This window comes from Acanthopagrus latus, chromosome 13 (assembly GCF_904848185.1).
Source record: "Acanthopagrus latus isolate v.2019 chromosome 13, fAcaLat1.1, whole genome shotgun sequence".
Taxonomy (NCBI): domain Eukaryota; kingdom Metazoa; phylum Chordata; class Actinopteri; order Spariformes; family Sparidae; genus Acanthopagrus; species Acanthopagrus latus.
Window position 1 is genome coordinate 19377610 of NC_051051.1, and position 24642 is coordinate 19402251.

General features: G+C 40.1%; 2 protein-coding genes across 3 annotated transcripts in view; both read right to left on the bottom strand.

Annotated features, from left to right (window-relative positions):
• The window catches only part of hlcs (holocarboxylase synthetase (biotin-(proprionyl-CoA-carboxylase (ATP-hydrolysing)) ligase)), a 33722-nt gene extending 22316 nt beyond the window's left edge, over nucleotides 1-11406 (bottom strand). The window contains exons 1-5 of one of the 2 annotated variants that reach the window (XM_037119655.1): nucleotides 10939-11406; nucleotides 7892-8032; nucleotides 4920-5082; nucleotides 3165-4204; nucleotides 2397-2576 (exon numbers count right to left, since the gene is read on the bottom strand). In XM_037119655.1, coding sequence (XP_036975550.1) covers nucleotides 2397-2576; nucleotides 3165-4204; nucleotides 4920-5082; nucleotides 7892-8032; nucleotides 10939-11202 — 1788 coding nt within the window. In that variant the 5' untranslated portion in view covers nucleotides 11203-11406. The remainder of the gene's footprint in view (nucleotides 1-2396; nucleotides 2577-3164; nucleotides 4205-4919; nucleotides 5083-7891; nucleotides 8033-10938) is intronic. The other variant, XM_037119657.1, reaches the window with a different exon arrangement.
• A 10148-nt stretch (nucleotides 11407-21554) lies between these two features.
• LOC119031964 (CXADR-like membrane protein) overlaps nucleotides 21555-24642 on the bottom strand; it is a 76137-nt gene continuing 73049 nt past the window's right edge. The window contains exons 6-7 of the mRNA XM_037120820.1: nucleotides 23682-23823; nucleotides 21555-23260 (exon numbers count right to left, since the gene is read on the bottom strand). Of these exons, the coding sequence (XP_036976715.1) occupies nucleotides 22885-23260; nucleotides 23682-23823 (518 nt within the window). The 3' untranslated portion in view covers nucleotides 21555-22884. The remainder of the gene's footprint in view (nucleotides 23261-23681; nucleotides 23824-24642) is intronic.

The following is a 24642-nucleotide window of genomic DNA, read 5'->3' on the forward strand; positions in this document are numbered from 1 at the left end:
TAAATCAGGCTGGAACTGAGGTTTTGGAATGGTCTTCCCAAAGTCCTGACTTGAACCCCATAGGGAACATGTGGACTGTTTCGGTGAAGAAACAAGTCTGTGCCAGCACGACAACAGATTTAGTTGAACTTCACAGATTCTGTCAAGAGGAGTGGTTATCAATTCTAGAAGCTTGTGGGTGGTTTCAAAAACACCTAACTGAGGTAAAAAAATGGCCAAGAGACGTTGAACCAAATATTAGATTTACTGTATTGAGAATTCCTTGTAGGAGCTTTAAAGAAAATGTATTTCACTTCATTCCATGTTGGATGCAGATCTGAATTCTTAGATGTAAATAACATCAGACCATTAGCTGAATACCAAAAATGTAATTGGCATCGCTCAATATAAACTGGATATGATGAGCCCCTCTGCTTAACACTCCTCATATGCCTGTTCATGCCCTTACTTACTTACTTGCTGGCAGCAAAGGAGGGTTGACTACTTTTGGCTTCTACATGAAAATATGAATTCAAATCAATTTTGAATCTCAACCATTCCAAAAATTCTATTTAAGCTTTTCATTAGTTAGACTGCTTGAACTTAATTTTCGTCTTAAAATAAAACCACATGATAAACAAACTGAACAGCACTCACTGCGGACAGTTACTGTGATGGCTGAGCAAAGACTTGATTTACTGCCCTCACATGTTAGTTATTGGCCCTCTGTACACTGCTGTAAGCCCCCTGCATTAATTTGCATACATTTAGGAGGCCAAATTGTTTCCACATGTGTAGTATGCGGAATAGCTGTGTTGCCACTCATATGATTAACTTTAATAGAAACAATCTGCTGCTCAAGGCATATGAGTATGAGTAAATGAGTAAAGAATGGATGGATGAATGATAGATGATGGTTAAATGATAATGGTGATGGGTGAACTGACACAATCGTTCTTAGGGGGCAGAATGTCAGCAAATTTAAACACTAAACATTTGAATTCTCATCCTCCAACTTAACCTCATTTTTATATTCCATGACTCCTGGTGTAACACATTGAAAAAGTATTCTCTAGGCACTCCGACTAGTACCTTGCAATTGCAGGCAAATGGCAAGCAGCTTTTAAAAAAAGACAACAAGGATATGTACTCCACTCTCTGTAATTAATCAGCAGTATGGAAATATTTTGGATTGAAAAAATGAGTCAACAGACAACTTTTGCCCCATAGGGTTTCAAAGGGGTAGTATTGTTGGAGGGAACGTTGCAAGACAACTGGATTGTTTCCATTTTCCTGAAATGCAAATAACAACAACCCTGAACAAAGTGTGACTTCATTCAATTATTAAAGGGATATTCCCGAAGTTTAATCCATGGTCTAAGACAGTGGTTCCCAACCAGGGGGCAATAGTACAAATAGGGTAATAGAGCTAGCTGTCTGCAGACTTGATCTCTCGAGGGGGGTCTTACTCGGTGTCACAGTGTGTTAGACCATGGATTAAACTTACACCAGAATATCCCTTTAAGTCTATAAGAGAAACTGATAGTTAACCTTCCTTTTCTTGGTGGTAACCAGTGGCTGACAACATTGTATCACTATACAATGTTGACGGTAGCAAGTTTATAGGGAACCAGTGTACATTTTGTGATGGTTTCATTATTCTATATTCATCTTATTGTTCAGTGAATATTTACTTCGTAATGATACACTGACGCAGAAAACTTGTCTATTGCCAGAGGCCCCAGAATTCAACTGAATTTTGTTGTCCCAAGACTTGATATAATATCACACTCCCACTACTGCATCCTCCCTGAATCTTTCACTCGAAAATAAGTATTATTTTTTGTATTTACAGTAAGCATGCACTAAGACAGAGGGCAGGTTTTCCAAATCAAAGATTTAATAAAACTAGTCGATTCAGGTTACTTTGGGTTGTGACAATGCCAAACTGTACTAATAAGAGTCTGCCAAAACAGCAATCCATTTCATTGGAGTGCTCAAAAGTAATAAGCAACAAAAGACACAAGGTTACAGTTACAGATATAATGATACATCTCAGGTGATTTATTTGTGTTACAGGGTCAGATCAACTCCAGACCTGAGCAGGTACCTTAAAAAGGGGCATCAACCTAGTGTACATGTTTTGAACCTAAATACTCAGTGGAAACATGCAAAATGTTTGAGAACGTGCAAACTCAGCACAGAAAGGCCTTGTTACTGTTATGTAGCGTCTAATGTGGACAAACTCTTTTGGTATGACTATGGCGTTGATGAATGAATGATGTGACAAACAGAATCCAGGAGAGACAAACACATTTAAGACGTGACTGATGCAAAGATCACACTAGCTGACAAGACTTGACTAGCATCTTGCTTGTTTGACTTAAGTGCTGACAAATGAGTGCTGTGGATCTTACCTGAGTGGTGGCCAGCAGGTGGACTGAACTCAGAGCTGGAGACTGGTTTAGCTCACAGTTTAGGCCAAGAGAGGTGAGGATCTCTGTCAAGACTTCATAACGCAGTGCGTTACAAATCTTCAGTTCATCAAAATCTTCTGATGTCAAATTCTGGGAGTCAGGAGCAATTTCCAGATGGACCTGCAGATGAGGAACATAGAGGTGTCTAACAAGTTTTTAAAACATTGACTTAGTAAAGGAACAGTACCAGCAGGAGTAAATGCCCGCAATGTCTCCATACCCTCACAACATACTCGAAAGGAGGCAAAGTACTCACAGCACTGACTCCCAACCTGTGTATGGCATCCAACTTAATCCATTTATTGGGCTACGCAGAAATACTATGGGAATACCTGTGATGCTACTCCAAGCAGGTCACAACATTAACAAAACTCAAACCAGATCAACTGTTACAGTCTTCACTCGTATGTGCAACCCCACTGACATTTATCAAACTAAAATAAGACTTTGTCCGCCTGTCTGGACTCGTCATTTCTGTGTCCCTTTGTGCAAGTGTTTGCAGTGTATGACCTCCCCTCATTACATTATGTATCTAAGAGAGGGCTGCAAAAATAAGCGGAGAGGTCGATTTAGTAAAGTCACGCGATTCAAGTGAGGATGACACAGTGGTGGCCGAAAGGTGAGAAAAGTAGGTTTGTGACAATAAAACAATAAGCAACCTTGTGAACAACTACAATTATCAGTTTGAATAATGTCACATGACTTTACCTGACAAAGGACAGCTTCTCCACCATCCCGTCCGTGGGTTACTCGGACTATAACCATATCCCTCTGATGAGGGACATCCCCTTTCAGCTCCCCCCAGAGTTCCACTTCCCCTCCTCCCTGACTATCCCTGATGTAGACCTTGCCACTTGCCAACAAGTTCAGTTCCAGCTCTGTGCTGTCCTCCCTGGTAAAGCTCAGCCTGCTGACTTGACCACGTCGCCTCTCCCTGACTTCCAAACAAAGGCCTGCAGGGCACAGGGTGGAGGCTAATCCCAGTACTCTGCCACCCTGGCTTAGGTAGGTGAGAAAGCGGGTCTGAAGCTGGGGGCTCATGGTTTCCTCCTCTGCCAGAACTAGGAGCTTGGTATTGTCCAGCCAAGGATCGGTCAAGGCCTGCTGTGGTAAAAGGGGATAAATAATGTTGTCCTCCATGTTTATGCACTCTGATAAAAGCTGACGAACTGCCTGAAAACGCTCCTGGCATCCACCTGTGTACACCAGAACATTTGGCGGTTTGCTATTATACCCGAATGTGCCACTTTGACCAAAAAACCCTTTGGCATCGTGTTCAACTTCATCCAGAGTCTCATCCCCACTATCCAGCCCTACGGAGTTATCATCAGGAAGATCTGGAATGTTTTCAGCTGAGGCATATCTCACAGAGAGGATGGTGCTGTTTTCCAGCTCCAAACATTCATGGCAGCTGGACAGGTGGAGGTGGTGTCCATGACCCTCCATGTGGTGATGATTCCCCAAAGAATGGCCCTCAGCACCACAGACAACTCCGAGATCCTGTGTGCTGCGGAGCGGCTCCGACCCTCGTCGCTCCTCTAATCTCCTCTTTGCTTCCGGTGTGAGGAAAAGGCTGCCTTTACGATGCTGCTGGTGCTGGTGGTCAGCAGACAGGTTACAAAGCAATGGTTCGGCGACACCCTCCTCAGTCTCGGTGCCAGAGAGACATACAGACGTCTCAGTCTTTGGTGTCTGTGGACACTGCTTCTTCAACAGCTCACTGAGAGTGGATTCTTTGAGAAGCACAGCTATGGGCATACACAAAAAAGCATTGTGCCAAATGTCAGTGCAGTCTGGTTTCTTAAACTTTGTACAAAATAGAAGTAAACACGTTTATCAACATTACCTTAATAAACCACAGATAATAATAAATAAGGCATGACAATACAGTGATAGAAAATACAGAAACAACATTTTTGTTTTTGCTCCTATTTTTAGAGTTGGAGTAGACGATCTTAGACTAAAAAACTGTGTTTGCAAGCACTTCTTTGACAACCATTTGCCTCACGCAGTGTGATACATCTCTGTTGCATAGAGCTGATCACTCTAGTCTACACTACTCCTCAATGGATGTGCGAAGTTCCTGGAATATTTTTACATTCTACTCTGTGAAATGATTTATCCCAACAAAACCAAAGATTGATGAAAGACAAACCAATACTGTTTTGGTGAGTTTGAATGAGGTGTGTATTATGATGAGTTAACAAGGTAATTAAGCTCATCTTAGTCTGGTAAAAGAGTTTAAGAAAAGTGGGTGTAAAAATATCACTTTTCTTGACATTTACTGAGTTTATTTTGTTTACTTTATGTAGTGAACTGGTTGCTTTTACTTCTCCCAGATGAAACTACAGGGGGTTATCAGACTGTTGCTTCTTGTGATACACAGTGGTATTCGGAGACAGGACAGGCCATGAATATGAACATACAATTAAAAGGTAAACAGGAAATGTTTAGGCAACCTACGGACTATCTTTGAAGGGAGAAGTCCATTGTCCAGGTGAAGCCGATCTTCAATAAAAGCCACCCCAAGCTGACTGAAGTTATCTACACTGGCCTGAGCCACTGCCCTGAATGGCTGACCGGGGCTATAGGCCAGAGGAAGACAGTAGTCAGACCACTTCAGCACCTTCAGAGAGAGAGAGCGAGACAGAGCAAGAGAGTGAGAGAGAGAGAGAAAGAGAGAGAGAGATAACTTAACTCTGCTCATTGTATATACTAATCAGGCCTGTCAGGCCATTAACAAACATAATCTAATTAATTCCAAGCATTAAAATATTTCATTACAAATGTATTTTAGTAGATGACCTTTTAAAAGAGGGCTATTTTAAGCCTGTAGCTCACTGATGGTTACAAGATTTCTTATTCACAAACCAGTGCACAAATCGACATTAGCATAGCTTTTTTTTAATCAGCTAACATTAATGTAACGTGTAAAAACACCTACTCAAACGGGTGTTTTTGGAACTTCAGTGCTTTGTGATGTTTTTTAACTTTGGAAATACCTGCTGCTTTTACCTCCTAATGTAGCTCTGTCAGCTCACCAGAGCTTCTCCCCTGTCTCTGCCTTGTGTCTGTGCTTGTTAGCGACACCGTGCCTTCAGTGTTGACTGGCTATAACTCATTTGATGTGCAACCAATCAGAACATAAAGAGCATACAGAAGCTGTGGCAGAGCAAAAGTTGCACACTTTTAACTCAATTAATTCTTCTAGGCAATGGAATAAAAAAAGAAGAAGAAAAATTTGCTTATTCTCTCCAGATGTAAGAAAACTGACGTACTCCACATAATGATTTGAATGGGCTATTTTTCTAATGAAAATTGTGGTGCAAAAATATAAAAACATAAAAAGAAAATCAAACATTACCAAAATGATTGCAGTTGGACTGAAATTTAATAGGGAAGTACTATAAAGGGAAGTTTGTATAAAGTGCATTTAGACAGTATTCAGACCTTATTTTTTTTTCACATTTTGTTATGTTGCAGCCTTAGGTTCATTTTTTTCCCTCATCAGTCTATACTCAACAGACCAAAGCAGAAATCAGAAATTTTAGCAAATGTCTTAAAAAGGAAAAACTGAAATATCACACTAAGTATTCAGAACCCTTTCTATCTTGATCATCTTCAAGATGTCCACCTGTGGTAAACTCAATTGATTAGACAGGATTTAGAAAGGTGCACACACATCTGTATAGGGTCTCACAGCTGACAATCTGTATCAGAGGAAAAGTCAAGCCATGAGGTCTAAGGAGCTGCCTGCCACAGAGGCATAGAGATGGGGAAGGCTACAAAAGAAGTTCTGCAGCATTGAAGGACGCTAAGAGCCCAGTGACCTCAATAATTCTGAATGAAAGTTTAGAAGAACCAGGATACTTCCTAGACCTGGCCACCTCTCCAAACTGAGCAATCGGGGGAGAAAGGCCTTGGGTAACAGAGGTGACCAAGTCACACTGGCTGAGCTCCAGAGATCCTGTGTGGAGATTGGAGAAACTTCTAGAAGGACAACCATTAGCCACTCTGGCAGAGTGAAAGATGCAAAAAAGCACCTTAAGAACACTCAGACTTTGAGAAACAAGATTCTCTTGTCTGATGAAACAGGATTCAACTGTCTGGCCTCAATTCTAATGATATTTAGAGGAAACCACGTACCACTCATCACCAGCCCAATACCACCCCCCAATGATGAAGCATGGTGGTATCAGCATCATGCTTTTGGAGGGTTTTTCAGAGGCAGGGACTGGGACATCGGTCAGGGTTGAGGGAAGGCTGAACGGAGCAAAGTACAGAGATATCATTAATGAAAACCTGATCGAGAGCGTAAGGACCCCAAACTAGTATTACGCGTAGATTGAAAAAAATATCTTCAATGATTTTAGCATTAGGCTGCAACAGAACCAAGTGTCAAAAAAAGCAAAAGGGGTCTGAATACTTTCTGAATGCAGTGTAGCACCATTAAAACAAAAAGCAGTTCAAACTGCTTAAAAAGTATGAGTAAGACAGACAGGAAATAAGTAGTAACAGATGTAAATAAATTGCATATAAAAAGGCAATTAAAACAAAAGCAAGCAAATAAATAGTTAGATAACTTATTGACCAAAATGAACAGTTATGTTTTGAGCCCTGATTTAAATGAGCTGAGAGTTTTGGCAGACCTCAGGTATTCAGGGAGGTTATTCCACAGGCATAGAAACCAAATGTGCATTGAGCAGTAAGTTCACAGTAAGCATGCACTCTTACACAGGCCACATGCAGGGCTGATGAAAAAAGTGACAAATAAACATATAAAACTCATTTGATGTACATGCCAAAGGTCCAGTCTGCTATCACATCTATAAACTGCTTAAAACCAGTAGGAAAAAGCTGCCGGAGTGTATTCTTTTGTTGTGGTCCAGCGAGACTCATCTTGGCAGGGCCGTAACAGGTGCTTAGAAATTAGTGCAGCCCAGAAATTTTCCAAGTTTGATGCGGTATCTGATAATACCCAACTTTGCCGTGTTATTCTTTAATGTATAAAATCACACACAGTCAAGTTCCCGTCTTCTTTTTTCTGTTACACATGTAGACTCAGTTCACAATCTTATGATTTTAGAGAGTTAAAGGTCTTATTTGGAAGTAAAGGTAGTTATCAAAATAACTCTTTCTAAAAATGTATTTCGGCTAATCAGAAAGATTACTGTCTACTAAGTACAGGTGTGTTCACTTCACACCTGCACTTCACACAAGACAGTCTGTGGTTGAAACACCACATCAGTCATGTCCATGCCAAAAGAAACTAGTTTATCTTTTTATGTGTCCTTTTCTCTTCATTAGGTTACATCAATGAGTGTGACCAATTAAATGCATATTAATTAAGTTCAGTGTTGTCAGTGGGCCAAAATATATCTGGTAAAAGACAGTTTTGCTAAAATTAGAATGACTGACCAATGTGTGGTGCCTACTTTTTTATTCGCTGTGTGAGGATTATGGCAGCCCAATCTTTGTCCTGTAGCTTCAATGATGAATGAAATATTCTCTAGTCGTGGACCACACACCAGAGAGGACCCCAACAGCACAGTCCACTTGCTGAGGTCATCACATGCCTGGGGACAGCACAGATAGAGCAGAAAGTAACTCCAAACACTGCAAGCCTGTTAAACATTGATTAGCAGTAAGGGACAACCTTTATAGCTTTGTGTTTTGGGGCTTGGTATGCAAACCTGGTTCTTTCATAGTGCCAACAACATAGGACTTATCCCTTTTCTTTTTTATTTCAATTTTGTTTCATTTGTAATCAACTTGATTATTTTTCATCAGATCTATAATATTTCAAAACAAATGGGAAAAAGGTGTGTGCGCAAGGCACGGGTCGGGTATTGGTAAAGATAATGACCGGCCACCGCTTTCAACGTTTTTTGTGCCTTTGATTCATGTCTTCATGTCAGTCTGCAAGTAGTCCATTCATTTGTCAGAGCTCCACCAAAGAGCCTGCACTCGTTGCAGAAGTTTATCTTATGTGTCTGTGTTTCCCCTATATGCATTCTGCGGCTGGTTTTCAGCACCACCACCCACAAAAAAATAAATAAATTTAAAATTAAAAAATGTAGGTTTAATATCAGGGAGAATGGCGAATTTAAAGGGATAGTTCAGGTTTTTTGAAGTGGGGTCATATAAAGTACCTATCTATAGTTGGTCTGTTCCCTACCATAATCACCAATCAGCGCAGCCTCAGTTTGGAGAAGTAGGGCGCCGCTCCAGCCCAGACACTCAGCTTTGTACTGCAGTGAACGGGGTCCAGAGAAAAAGTGAAATAAACCACCTAAAACAAGGCTCTGCTAAAAAAATCTATAACAGTTCAAGTGTACGTTGTATAGGGAAAATTCACACCACTTTACATCGCCATCAGACCGCCCTTTCTTTTGGCACTACATTTTCTCAACCGTAGAACCTCCGTATCCCTACGCATTAGCGCAACTAAGCAAAAGCTGATCTGTGAGCAGCGAAATACAGTGCGAGGCCCAGCTGCTGGGCGAGAGGTTTACTTTCGATAAAAACGAAACTTAACTCTCCATATCCCTACGCAGTTGCGCTTATGCGGAGGGATACGTTTTCAGTTCTACGGAACATGGGAGTTAACATGTTAATATGGTTGTGTTATTGTATGAGTGGTTCAGATCCAACCAAACCCAATAGACATTTGTTAACAAAAAGGTGGGTTAAGAAGTTAAACTGACAGTTGCATTGGAACTGTACAGTTTCCATCCCGTGACCTGATGCCAGAAATATAACGTAATCTGGCTAGAAAATTATGCTTTTCATTTAATAATCACTTTTTGTTGATTCAGACCAATTCAAACTACACTACACATATGCAGTTGGAATAAAACAATCTATACAAAACTAATAAATAAATAAATAAAGAAAGGAAGAAATCGACTCTTATTCTGGGTTAGACTGATGTCAGCTGACTGCCTGATATACTGAATGACCAGGTTTTTTCATCAATGGATTTTTTCTTCACCAATGGCACTGCGATTCCAAGATAACAATGCCACCATTTATCAGGCTCAAACTGTGAAAGAGTGGTTCAGAGATCATGAGACATAATTTTCCAACATGGATTGGCCACCAGAATCGAGACTGGAACCCCACTGACACATCTTTGGGATGTGCTGGAGAAGACTTTGAACAGTGGCTGGACTCTCCCATCATCAACACAAGAATAAATCTTATGACATTGCATAAGCTTATCAAACCCATGCCCAGCGTTCCATGAAAATGTTACAGTTTGTGACTGTTTTTTGGGCCAGGCAGTGTATGAGTGAGGGGGAAATAAATACTGCCCAAGCTCAAAGTCACAGCCAGAGCATAGAGGTCATTCAGTCAAGCCAGGGAACCACACAAGCCACAATGTCATCTGACATTCACACAATTTAGGGGAAGCTACTGTGAAAGCACAGGTTTGCGAGCTGCCAGTTACTTCACATTGGAACAAGTTGAACTACAGCAAAGCTTCTTCAAAGAGACAGATCAAACTACTGTGTAAAAAAGAAAGATCAAACTAACAACGTATATGGAAAGTGTTCAAGGGATCAAAGTGGGTTTGTAAAACTTAGGAAATGATGGTAATAAATCGTTCCCTTCCTTGTTCCTTGTAAAATTGCTTACAGTATCAGTAGTTAAAAAGGTGCAGTTCCTGATTCTGTGGAAAGATAGTTGATTGTGTCATTGAAGTGTTATCCCCAGGTTGTTGGTATATGACGATCTGGGTATGAGATTCAACAATCTACTTTTTTTCTCTAGAATAATTTGGCCAAGTTCTAACTACACAAGAAATAACCAAAGTAGAAATGTAATCACTATGCAACTGATGTTGTTGAACCACCAGCAAGCTACTGAAAAATGTAGTTAAAACTTCTAGTTCAATGGTGTGTAGTTCAGAACTCCAACACTGCATTCAGGTGGTTCTGTTCCGGTCATTTGGAACTTTGGAACGTATTCTGTTAGTTTTGTATTCCTTATGAGCAGGGGCTATGAAATCATCTTCACCAGTTATTTACTGATATTTTGTGCTGTATTTGACATTTTTTCTCAAGCTATACATTAAACACTTCCACCACTTTATGCCTCATGTGTTAACATCTACGTCAGTTATGATAACGTACTAATGTGATAATGTAGACTAAGCTCTTGCCTCATGTGTGAGCTGCACACTTCACTGTTGGTGAATGGAGTCAGAATGAATGTGTGCGTGTGTGTGTGTGTGTGTGTGTGTGTGTGTGTATGTGTGTGTGTCCAGAGCTATCCACCCTGTCTCTGAGCTGTTTTCATATGAAACCACACTCAGGCTCTGAGACTGTACCTGTTAGCATTTCAAAGGTTTGGCTACCTCTGCAGCTAAACGACACATGTAAACCGTGCTGTGACAGGCTCGGTATCCACTCAGCACTGACTGTATGAACGTGATATCACTACGTTAACATGTTAAACGTTAGCTCCAGTATCCAACCTGTGGCTCTGTCACATAGACGGCCTTGTCTCCCAGCTGGAGGAAGACGGTGTCTTCGGGCGAGACAGGGCAGGGCTGCCTGCGAGCGGCTGTCAGGCGTCCGGTTGGCGGCGATGTGGCTCCTGCTGAGGCCGAGCTGGAGCAAACCCTGAAGCTGAAGCTGAACCGGCTGCTATTCAGTCTGGACAGGCTGTGGCGGATCAGCACCGAGTAGCACTTATGAAAGCGCACCCACAAGTAGACGTAGCACAGCGTTATTAACATCTTAACCAGCAGACGAGAAGGGGGGCATCTCTGCTGCTCCTGCCATGTAGACCGACAGTGTCACAGCGGACACAGCGCTCCTGTCACATTTAGCTGTAAAGCTAACTGTTGTGGCTTTCCATCTTTCTATTTAATTGCGGGTAGTAACCAGGGCTAATGCGCATTACCGCCGCCTATGCCGCGGAGGGCACTTGCAGATAGTCAAGTGGAGCGAGCGTCCTCTTCTTCGTCTGCCGTTATGTTTCCGGCACACTAGACGCAGCCAAGACGTGTTGCTGCCCTCCAAAGGTCATTAACAGAACTTCTTTTCTGATTTCTACGTACAGCCCAGTGCCATGGAAACATTTTATAACAGCTCACAGTGCTCCCTGCTGACAGCTGATTGCAGTGACTGGACTCTGTCTCCAGTTTCTGGCAGTTCTGCTTGCATGAGGTTTCTCTCTGTGTGATAGTTGGTGCATGCAGTCAAACAAACCAAGATTGCCAGCCCATGATTAAGCACACAGTGATTACCACACTGTCCCTCCTGCCAGTCTTGAAAATTAAGACCTGCCGTGGTTTCTCTTTTTGCCACATCTTTGTCTTTTCTTGCAGTGTAAAATTCTGCTGCATTGTCAGCGTCTTCATTCCCCTGTACTCCGACGTGCGCTGGTTTTCAGACACACCCACAGTGTTACCCAGTTTAGTTATTCCGTTCAGCACAATCAGGGTTTCTACTAATAAATCTGGTCTGGCCCCACTCTTCTGTGCCATGAGTGCTGTCACAGAATTTAACTATATCTTTAGGTCACACTTCCTCCACCCACCCACATGCCCATAATACTGCCACAAGCTCTAAAGTAAAAACTGACATCTGATCTGATATCCGTTATCTATAGATGTGGTATGGTCACCCCACTGCAGCCTTTCCATTATTCAGATCCTAGGAGCATCAGTGTAAATCTGGATTAAACCTGCCCATTTGTCTATCAGATGTGTACCAACTAAAGTAACTAAGTCACCTGCATCCATATTCCTTATTCCATCTGATATGGAAAAATCTCTGCATAGTTCTGGTAGGAGCTGTGGTGGAACAGGTGGCCAACACAACACAGGGCCCACTGACAAATCTGTTATTTCCACCTCCCTTGCTTTGTCCCCCATGGAGTGTACTCGAATCCCCTTCCTCACCTTTCCACCCTTACCCTGTAATTCCTAGTGCTGTAGTCTGGTCTCCTCCTTTCTAATCAAAGGGCCCTTATGGGTGTAGTTCTAAAAGGCCCGCTGCATTTTCTGAGTGCTTTGGCCTGCATCACATCTAGTTCTTTGAGCTCAGAGGCAGCTGCTAGCCTGTATGCCATACATCTGTAATCTATTACAGATCTTATGATTGCTCTGTAGATAATCATCACTGTTCCTCTATCTGCTACCCAGTCCTTCCTAAGTCTGTCCATGAAGTATAATTAATTTGCACTTAAAGGGTAGTTTTTCGTGCTAATGCAAATGTATGTTGCTGCACATGAGCTTGTTCTTCGATAGCCGACACTGCCTTAGCACTGTTTGTTCTTGTTCCATTATCCGACTTTTGCAATGACTATTGAACAAACAAGTCAAGGGCCATAAATAAAGTCAGCTCCTTGAAGTAGCCTTTTAGCAGTTTTTGCACGAGCTTTGGCTACAAATGCAAATATTAAAAAAAAAAAAATGTGTAACACAATATACAAAACATATGTATACCTTGACACTATTACTAATATTATTTAGTGCTGTTTTTATACTGTGCTATATCACATAAGTGTATATCTGAATTTCCCCACTAAGGCTCAATAACAGTGTCTTCATTTGTCATGTTCAGTCAGCTCTATAAAAATAAAGAAAGCAGACTGAGGGCCAGTGTCCAGCTATTTGTACCATATTTGCATTTAATCATTTGATTAGGGTGGAGCGTGGGTCAATCAGAGGACTTTAGAGTCTCAAAAAAGTAACAGAAAACCCCTTTGTGACTCTTTGCACGTCTGTTATATTGTTCAGAAAGTAGCCAACTGTACACGTACCTTTGAATGTATTAACTCTACCATCATTTTGTAGTCTTCTTTACAACCCATAGGCCATCAGTCTACAGCCCAATAATAGGAATGACGACTGCAATATAACATTTACAGCTCTTTATTTTGCTAACAATCTGATAATGAACTGGGTAGAGGCAGGTAGTATTAGGCACAGCTGTTTACATGAAAACAATACAACACGGCTCTTACAACTGAGTAGATGATGTTCAAACATGTCACTAATCAACCCGTTAACTATGAGTGCTGACAGCAGAGCCCAATGCTAATTTGAACCCAAACATTTCTTCTCCTCTTGAAGTCACGGCTCCTTTTTCCTGCCTCCAAACCTTCATTTGCCTTTCTCTGCACCTCCCCCCTTTTCCCTGTTCTCTGGCTGTATCAGCACCTATGCACCCCCTAACTCTCCATCTACCCATGTTGGTATGCTTTGCCTTTTCCAAATGACCCATTTCTCCTATGCAGTGTTACTCCACTCTGTACCTGCTCACATTCTGCACACTTGCAGGTCCACTGTTCTGGTCCACAGTGGAAATGTGGTTAGCCAGAATGTGGGTTTGTATGATTACATGCACATCACCATATGACTCCAAAATCCCATTCCTCCTTTTACACACACACACGCACACGCACACGCACGCACACACACACCCACACACACACACACACACACTAATATAAAAGCAAAGTAATTTGGCTACAGTGGCTGCGTAACAGAATTCAAGAGGCACACAACATCAGTCATAAACACATTTGCATAGTAATAAATCATTAACCTGCCTTAATTTCCACCAGGGTAGATCTTGAGGGCTGCCTTCCTATGAATAAATGCATTTGGGGCTCTTGGTGACTGCAGATCACACCAGAGCCTTTTAAGTGCCTTTCTTGTGTGTATCCTGACAATAAATATGCTAATGTTAAATATACATTGATTTTAATGAGTATTAGTGAAGGTTTATGTTGTGACAATTCCATTCATAATGTGACATTCTAATATAACATAGACTACTAGGCTACATTTCCCACATGGGCAAGCACCTTGCAACAATGGTGAGAAGAAACTGCCTTTTAACACGCAGAAACCTTGGAGCAGAACTGGAATCAAGGGTGGGCAGTCATCTACCTTGACCAGCTGGGTTAAGAGAGAAAGGGAATGAATACAGCTGGGTTGAGAGAGAAAGGGATTGAATACAGGGCCAACCACCATACATGGGAAACTGCTAGATGAGAAAGCACAGAGACTCAGGGTAAGAAGCCATGTTAGTAATGAGACATGAATGTGTACACATAGAGAGGAAGAGAAAGGAGCTCAGTGCATCATGGGAAATCCCCTGGCTGTCTAAACCCATGGCATCATATTAAAGAGCCTGTGCAGGCCTACTATAGGTTTTGTCAAAAAGGACAATTTTAATACTACTTTTAAATGTAGAGAGGGTGTCTGCCTCTGAGCCCACACTGGAAGATGGTTGCACACAGTGCTTCATTTGTAAATATAAAAGGTCCCACAACAGAGACAGGGCGATGTTCTTTTAGGTCAGGAGGAGAGAAAAAGTCACGGAACACATCCAAAAATGCCTGGCAGCTAGCAGATTAAATCTAAAAAAAATAAAAAATAAAACTGTCATTACAAACTGAGCATTATGTATTCACATTTGTTTATCAGAACATGTACAATAATCACTCAGCAAGGAGAAATGCGTAGGATCAGCTGATTCACATCCCTGTTTGCACACTCTCTCTTTTCTTTCTCTCTCCTTGACTGTCCCTTCACCTTCCTGTCGACTTGTCTACCCTCTGTGTGTGGACGCCTACAACAGAGGAAGGTGGAATTAGGGCGGAAAGATCTAACAGAAAGCAGCAGGCTATGAAACCAAACTTAGGTGACATGTTCTGTCTGCCAGTCCGTCTGATCGATTGCCTCTGACTCATTTCAGTTCTGTGGACAGTATTGCACACGCACGCATACACTCATACATCTTAACAAATCAAAAGCACAAACCACATGCCAGCTCAGCTCAGGTTTTGCATACATTTTACTGTATTTATGATTATCCTTAGCCAGCAGTTTCTAATTTGAGCCACCAGTGTCTGGCACCAGTGATACATTTGACTATAGTTGCTGGTGTGGCTAACTTTTCTGACTATAGAGCACCAATAACCAGAGTGGGTTTCTCACAGAGAAGTTCACAGGTCTTTCTCTCTCTCAAGTCCAAGTCAAGTCTCAAATCCCTTACGGCTATAATGAGCCTTCTTTCATTTGCTTTACTCCATCCAGTCTGCTTAGAACACTGCATAATTATATCTTAGGAATTCAAAGCATGTACTGTGTTATTGCTATTGATAAAAGATCACTTTCACGTGAGGCTTATTGCATTTCAGCATATAAAAAAAAATCACACAATGGAAGCTTTTCCTTTAGAGTTTATAGCTGTATTTTGCCTAGTAACATTAACATAAAGCTACAATATAGAGCAGGTATTGAGGTCCTACTTACCTACTTAGCCAGCAGATGGTGGCAGCAGGACATGGAATGGTAAATTACTATTCTTACAGTCATGGCAAAGCCAGCACTATGTGAACAAGTGTGGCAAGTAAACGCTCATCTTTTCGACATATACAGCCAATGGCAATCTAACCAAGAAAGTTAAAATTAGATAGCTTATTGTGCTGTGAGCCTGAGCCTGCCCCTGTGTCTCTTCTGTACAATAAAATAACCATGGTAAATAGATGGTGGTCTGTATAAAATATAGTAAGTAGTAAGTAGATAATTACTAATGATAACTGATAATAACTGTTATAATGATAAAAATAAGGAATAAAGGGTAATCAAGTGTGAAAGAGTTGTTGAAACACACTTCTTGGCCTCAGCTGATTGAAATGTGCATGTACTGATTTTATTGTTCTTTAAAAATGCAGTGCCAAGAGTGATCAGGTATAATGGGATGTATCAAGTAGGGGAGTTATCAAAGTTCAAAAAGCTTGAAGGCCAGAGGTTCTAAGAGCCAGTGATATAGAAAGGCACCTGTTTAAAAAAACCAAAGCGAGGCGAAGAGCAACTGGACAATGTGCAGTTCTGCACGTAGGCAGAAGGTAGAACGGGGATTTTACATAGAAAAATGACAGTGTCAGCAGAAATAGGGAAGAATGGGGATTGGTTGAGGTCATGAGGCCTGAGAAGACACTCCCAGTTCATTGTGTTTAAAAGACGATGGTCAATGCTTTGAACCTTGCGTCAGTTGTTTTTTTTCATGGATTTTGTCTGTGTCTGATCTCTTTCTTTTTTTCCCGGCAAATAAAGTCCTACTGCACTCAGCCTTGAAGACCCCTGGTGACTTTTTAATATTTGAAATCTTTTGGACCAATGGAGAAAAGTGAGGTCGATTTACGACACCTCCACCTGCATCACCACTTGAGTGAATGTTGCCAACCTCTACTCTGACAAGGACTCCAAAATACTTTGACCAGTACTCGCTGTTAAAGTCATTTTGGTTGGAGATTGGCTCTTTTCCTTTATTACAAGGGTGGTGCTCTGAGGCAATCTAATGTAAATTGGATCTTATTATTCATCATAATTAATAATCATTCCTAATAGTCATTAATTTTCATTGATAGCCAAATGTAACCCAACATGCCCTGTCAATGCTTCTAAAAAGCAATACACTGTTGTGAAAACAGACAATGGGAAAACATACAGGTACAGTTCCCTCTCAAGTCATGAGAGCAGTAGATAGCATGGCCAGACAATATACTGATATTACACTGTTATTGGAATAGGAGGCCATATATGGTCTTATATGTTGGATAGGTGATATTACATAAATGTTTTCTTTTCCTGCATTTTAAAAGCTGCAATAAAGTAAATGAATTCCCTTTTCTTAAACTTGCCACTGTTCCCTGGTTCTGATACTTAATCAGTATATCCACATTACTGGCAATCATTTATCAAGAACCTCTCAGTAACAAGGTTTTTGGTCAGGAACAGAAATGTTATTGTGTGCTATTTGATTTTGTCACCCAGCCCTTATATTTATGAGGTGCTTTTGAGGAGATTTAAAAAAATGTCAAGGTAGATTGTGTTTGTATCATGGTATAGTCAAAATGTATGACAGTGTTATCTAAAGGTCATATTATTCAACACTAGTCACAAGTTGGGCAGTTTGTGTGTCACTGCACTGTAAATAATGCATTGAAACGAAAACACAATTTAATATTTGATCTTTTATTTACACCACAGTGCACTGAAAGCTTTTGTCTGCACTTTCTTGGTCAACATACTCATGACAGACAGTTGACTGTACATCTTTGTACATGTTGCGTAACAATAGAGTACTCAACAACTTCTTCAGTGCTACAGCATTCCTTAATTCTGTGTCTCTGTAGAGCAATGTGGTTTCTAGGTTTAATGCTGGGTTGAGTGGAAAAAGTGGAAAACATGTGAATTCAACCAACATACACACACACACACACACACACACACACACACACACACACACACACACACACACACACAAACGCACACACATACGCACGCACATCGTCCACACCCGACAGCCACATTGAAAAACAAGGATGAAAGACAGTAGCTCTGTGTTTATCTCCAGTCAGTTTTTTTTTTTTTTTATTAAAACAGACGAAAAAAAAAAATATGACTGAGTTCCTGTACAAATATACATTTTCCACTCAAGCACAGGACTTTGTACACAACTTTTTTGGTGAAACCCACAAAAAAGTTTAAATAATCCTTTTTGGCACAGTAGTGTGTCCATACTGTACAGTGAGGGACTTTAGAGGGACTTTCATATGTACATAACAAGGTTTAAAGAGAGTACATTGTACTTTGTATTAAATGCATACAATAATCCAGAATCAAATTGTGATCAAAGTTAATATAGAATATTTATACATTTACAGTTTGATTTATATGACTGTTATATTGTATCTACATGAGTATAATTTCAGCTCTCAAGCGAAAAAAAATAACATGATTCTTCGTATAGTTTAGTATCTGTAACATGCATGTAACCGTTTAATCATTCTTCAGCTATTCTTTTTTATCACTGAATGTATAATAGGAACTTGGGGTGCTCCATTCAATAGATAATATTGTTTATGTTCAAGTGGACATGAAAGGAGTTAGGAGCTTTCTTTTTTGCTACAGAAGGAAAGACAGTCACAATAAATATGACCCAGTCTGCTTCAGTGATAATTCTTGTTTGCTTTGATACAAAACACATTCACGTGAAATGAAAGAGACAACATTTTCCTGACCGCTCTCTGTTGGCTTTAGGGGCCTTGTAGGAAATTCAGAGGTTAGTTTGGGTAAGAAAGAACTGTATCGAGAATAAAAACTGAGCTGAGAGCTGAGGGAGCTCTCACCTTCATACAGCTCTGGAAATTCATTTGAAATTGTTGAATTTTGTAAAGTGAGAGAAATGGTCAGACAAAGCATGATGTTGGGGGAAGGAGACTTGAGATACTAACTGACCATCTGGAAAGCAGTTCTGATGGAGTATACTGGTATATAACAGAGTTGATAGGACAAGACATCCAGGGACAAACATTTGCTGGCCTGAAAATGGCCCATGATTCATGCAGTGATGATAGCATTTTGCTTACAATTATAATTATCATTGTCAATAATATCAGTCTGCTCATGCACATTACCCTGATGTAATGAAAAAAACATGTCTTATAACTGCCCCGTAGTTGTATCTATGTATGTAAATACTTTTGATTTTATTTGTCCAGGTTCCGAGATGTCTGTCTTTGATATTTACCAATACGCTACAGGTGAATGTAGTTCTGTTTGTGGTGCTCAAAGCTTTCTAAGTCAGTTTACAGGGATATACCTGCATAGTGTTTATATGTAAGTGTTTGGGAGATTGTCACCTCTGCTATTTAGTGATGAAAGCACAGATAGCATTATCATCCAGTTTCCTAGGACACCAAGGCTTATGTTCTTAAAATAGATGAGAGTAAGTCTGGTTGCTTATAACAAAACTCACAAGTTAAAACTTGACACATTTTTAACAGCCAATGGAATAACGACTGCTTGGAACAAAAGAAAAATGAAGAGGCGATTAATCGGCCAATATACCCAATTACAAAATCCATTGAGAGTTTCTAACTAAGACTAGGGGTAACCAGTGCTACACTCGTTGCAGAAGGTTTGTGGACCGCTCATTTTTGCAGTTGAGAGTTTCGCCAATGATTTGAGAGCTAACTGCCTGCTCGCCATGAACTGCCCCTGAAAGCTAATGCTAAGCTAGTGACTAGGTGTACAGGTGGAGTAAAATGGTATCTGTTGGACTTTAAATCAGCAGGATAACAGGTTGGGATATGTGAGCAAGAGAGTCTTGGCACATGGTGCCCATCTAGCTTGAGACTGTCCGAGTAAAACATCCTTTGGGATGGCTACATGTGCATCTTTGGACATTGTTCTAATTCCCATGCTAGTATAGTTGATTGCCTGTTTAGCTGTGCTAGTCTTCTTTTTAAAAAATAAATCAAACAATGTGGAACAATGTGTTCCAGAGAGCATGACAAAGTGATTTACAAAATACAGTAATCACCTTCAACTGGCAAAAGCCCTTGAGGAAAGATAGTGGATTCCAGCACAATTTAACAATGCTTTATTTTTATGTCAAAATTTTCCTTGTGAGCAGTTTTTGACACTAAGCTGCCATGTTCATTAAGTTATTTATTGTGACCATTTCATACTAGTAGATAATAATAAAGTGAGTTGTGGTTTTCACAAGTTCCTGAAATATTTCCAATTTAGAAAACTGTCTACACAAAAAATACACAGCTACACACACCTATATTTTGACATAATTCTTACAGTCAAATATATGGAGGAAAACAATTGTGATGGAAATAGTAATGAAGTTTGACTAATTGTAGTGGTAATCGTAGTCAAAAAAATGTATACACCATTTTACAGCCCCGTCTTTTTGGGCCACAGTGAATCACATGACGATTTAATTACACGGTTTGGCCACTATGAAAAGCCGCTAAATGCAGACAAAAGGAAATTGCCCTTTTACATGCCTGATTAAAATCCTTATACTTAATTCAACTTGTTAATTCAGTTATTTATTTGTCTTTTTAAACTGTATTTTCAAACAGACTTTCAATAATATTATTCATTTATGAATTCATTAATGTGTTTTTGAATGATGTATACTTATTGACTGCTAAATGTTGTTTTTGTAAATCCCTCTCTAATATTAAGTATTGATTGACTGATATATATGTAATTTGTAAATTATGTTTATAATTTATTTTCTTATTGCCCTAAAAATATCAAATAATAAATTACTTTATAATCTAGCGCATTCATTAATAGATGGATAAATTAATTTGTAATCTTATGTATTAATGCCTATTTTTGTTGTACAATTAGTCAAATGCTTTACTACTCTTTCCCTGACACTTGTGGTCCTCCATAGAAATACCCCTAGTCCATTATACTGTATATAATGGCTTGTATTACAGATATGCATATCATAGAATAGTGGACTATTGGCTTTGGTATCTAGGTCTGGGCCCTGTGGAGGCCCTGAGTGCTTTGTGTGGATTGTGTGGACTGTCCTAAAACACAATAATCATATATGTTATGCCTAAACCTCACAGTATGTTGTGGAATTAGTGATCACACGCACTGTAGTCTGTAGAAGAAAGATATGTAAGTAACTTTGGCTTTGAACACAACAATTAGAAGCTCCATTCCAATATCAAGGCTATGTTGAACTCCCCCACCATGCAGAGAACTGGAATCAAGAAGTGTCATGGGAGCAGAGTGACGCAGTGGTGAGACTCACAAAATTAGCTGAAAGAAGAAAAGAGGAAATGTATGTATTGACTGGAGTGAATCTGATTTACCAACGAGGAATGGAGAAGAATGGGAGATGAGGCACAAGGACAGGATTCATTTTGCTCAGTGACTCTACCTGTTGGTTAGCTGTGGCTGGCAGGCAGCAGGTCAGATATAAATGGAGCTCTGCCCCAAACCCCCATGAACTGTGACTAATGTCATGCTCGTTGTGGAAGAGAACATAAATGAAATTTGTTGTATTCTCAACAGTAAAGGGCATTTTTGATCATTATACTGGGCATGTAAGTCTATTACCAAAGGCACTCTTCATGGATTATTATGGATCTAATTGGGTTAGAGTTTTAATGTCTTATGGGTGAGAGAGGTGATTTTCTCACTTTATTGTATTATGATTGAATGAGTCACATAAAACTCATTTAAACTCAAAACAACAGTTTTAGCATAAGAGATAGATTGCTGAGAAAAACAACATAAATAACCTGTTCCCACTCCCAATTTATCAAATATGGCAACTTGGTCAGTGGCCTTAAGCTTCAAACTATTATATAAACCATTGTATACTTTTTATATCACTTTTAGAGGTCAAGTGAGAAATAATATATTAACATGCAATATGCTGTAGGAAGTGATGCTGGAGGGGTGACTACAGCATCAAACTGAGAAACATAGGGTCACTGACCAAGCTGCAGTATTTGCTGTGTTTAGAGTGAGAACAGTCTGATATAACACGTTTTATTTAGTATCACATTCATACAGTTTTTCATTCTGTGATTAAAAAGAAGATACACGTGAAACAGGATAAAATAAACAAATAAAATGTAAACCATCACAATGCGGTACTTTCTTGATAGGGCCTCTAGTCAGCCCTGTAACAATCTTTAAAAATGTCAGTCCTCCATGATCCTGTGAATTCAATTTCATGAAAAAAAAGTATTGTAAATGACACATCTCTCTGCATTCTCTTCTAACTTTGATATGTTAGATATAAATAAGATGAACATGAGATGTGACGTGAGGTGAATTCACTCTAAAACTACTGACACGCTGTTTTTAAGTCGGCACAGAGAAAAAGGAATTCAGTATCATATACTGTGTGGCCATGTTACAGCGTGTGACACAGGTACTGTATTGATGGAAATATTCAGCATATGTTTAAACAATCTGAGCCATTCATCCAAATTTTATACTCTAACAACCTACAGTTGAACCACTTTAATAGGTTTAGTCTTTTGGGTGTCAGGTTTTTTTGATTTGCAGGTGTCAAGTGCTGTACTGTAGTGCTGTATGTTGGAAGGTGTTCCAGCTCATTAAATGTATAAATGATCCTGTGAAAGCCAGTAGTGTTATTTTTATACTATTCCCTAGTCTAACCTCTTCAGCTGCATCAGTGAGCAGTTAATTATCTTTTGCTAAGAGTATGAAGTTGCACTGTTATGCTTTCAGTGTTAGTTAGTGTGGCACACACCTTCAATTTCTTCTGATCTTGTTCAGTCCTTGGCTTGTGCAATCATATCCCTCCATAAACAATATACTGCTGCTTCAGTCCCAACACCTCTTTGTCTTTCACAATCACGGTCCTTCAAACACCTCCATCAACACACAGAAGTTTGTTCCTATTTTGATGTAAAGTACAAAGCAAGGATTCTCCAGGAGTTAAATAAAGATTCCATCAGATTTTGTATGGTGAGAATATATCTAGATAATATAACTGGATCTTGATCAAAGTTTAACTCTTGGCTTCAGCAGGATGCCATGTCCTGAGGCTGTCTTGGTCCTGTCCTCTGTGTGATTCTACGTATTCTACACAGTCTGGAAAGCTTTGGTTTGCGCAGGGATCATAACTGGAGTTGCCCCCATGCGGGTCAGGTTCCCAGAACTCAGTTTAGGGGGAGGGCTGGGTTTGGAGTTGGAGGTAGACGTGGAGGTTGGTGTTGAACGGGGTTCAGGAGTCTTGGGAGCTGTCTGAATGTAGCCAGGTGAAGACCGAGGCAAGGTGGAGGCTTGGCAGTTTACTTTGTGGGCAGCCACAGCTGGAACACAGGCTCTTTGGCCCCTAAACCCCATGTTATGCATCATGGACTGGGTGGAGGAGGTGCCTGAGCGAGAGCTGCCGGAGCGGGATGAGGAGAGGGAGTTGGGCTTCATCAGCTTGGCTTTGGGAGCCTCTGCATCCTCCCTGAAACGAGTATATGGTTATGTGATTCCAAAGAGTGCTCTCAACAGATCCAATGAACATTACCAGTTAAGTGAAAGTGAATCGGACTTAAACACTGAAGAGAAAAAGTCAAATTAAATTTAGTTCACGCAAAGTAGATGTTTGCTTAAGCAATATCCAGTGATTCTGAGACTGTCAAGAGAAAATAAAAGGTATAGTCACGTTTGAGTGGATTATCCCTTTTCATTTTTGTTATCGCTTAACATAATATTGTCACAACAAAAAAACCCATCAGTGATTCAAATGTTAGTTCATACTGCCAACCCATAGTGGGTGGCAATATCCATTACTACTTCCCTTTCCCTATCATAACTGTAAGACTTCAGGTTTCGGGTATGATCACGTCATTATGACTGGCTGAGAAAGTCTTTCACCACTGTACCTGATTTCATTTGGGGTCTCTTCTTCTTCATATTTCTTCATCTCCTTTTTGCGGAACACCAACCAGATGATGAGTATGATGAGGAGGACTCCAAATGACACACCAACCACTGCCCCTGCTAACACACCCATTCCTCTGACATCTACACACGTGTAAACACAAAAATGACAACAACAAAAAACACACATACAAACACACACACACACACACACACACACACACACACAAGTTGGGGAAGAAAGAGCATACTGATGTTGAACTCCAAAGTAAAATGCAAAATTAACACATGTACTGTTGTGTTCTTTTATTTGGTTAAAAAGAGTAATTACGGAGAATTGTACTGTTTCACATTTTGTTCACAAGTTGCACCCCTAGACCTTAGTCCTACATCAGTTACTTTGATTCTCAGTGCTCTATTTTCTTACATCTAGCCATTATAGGACTTTGAGGGTTAGTTTTGCATTATTTCTGGTAGACTGGTGATTGATGGACCTGATCAATATTAAGGGCAGTAAATCATGCAGGTTGCAGCTGCAGTTTGCAATACAGCTGTTGTTTGTGGTGAGTGGTAGTCAGTGTTATCCAGAGCAGACTGCATACGAGGGGTTATTATTGCATGTTTATATGGATAAAAGCAAACATACAAATACATTATTGAACACAGAAAAGGTTTTATTTGCTCAAAGGAGAAAGCAAAATCTAATTTCTAATTTCTCTAAAATCTAATTTCTCTTCAAAATATTACTTAACAAAATATATCAAATTATATTTCTTGTGTGTACCAAATCTACCTTTGTTCACTCGGGAATGAGGCACAAAAATACACCATAGACTACCACAGAACACTGCACATTGGTGTTAGTTGCAGTTTTCTATTCTGACTTGTCAAAGTGCTACAGTGGCAGTCAGGTTTTTTTTGTTCTTTTTTGTCTTTTCCCCCTCCCTTCTTCCCCACCTGGTC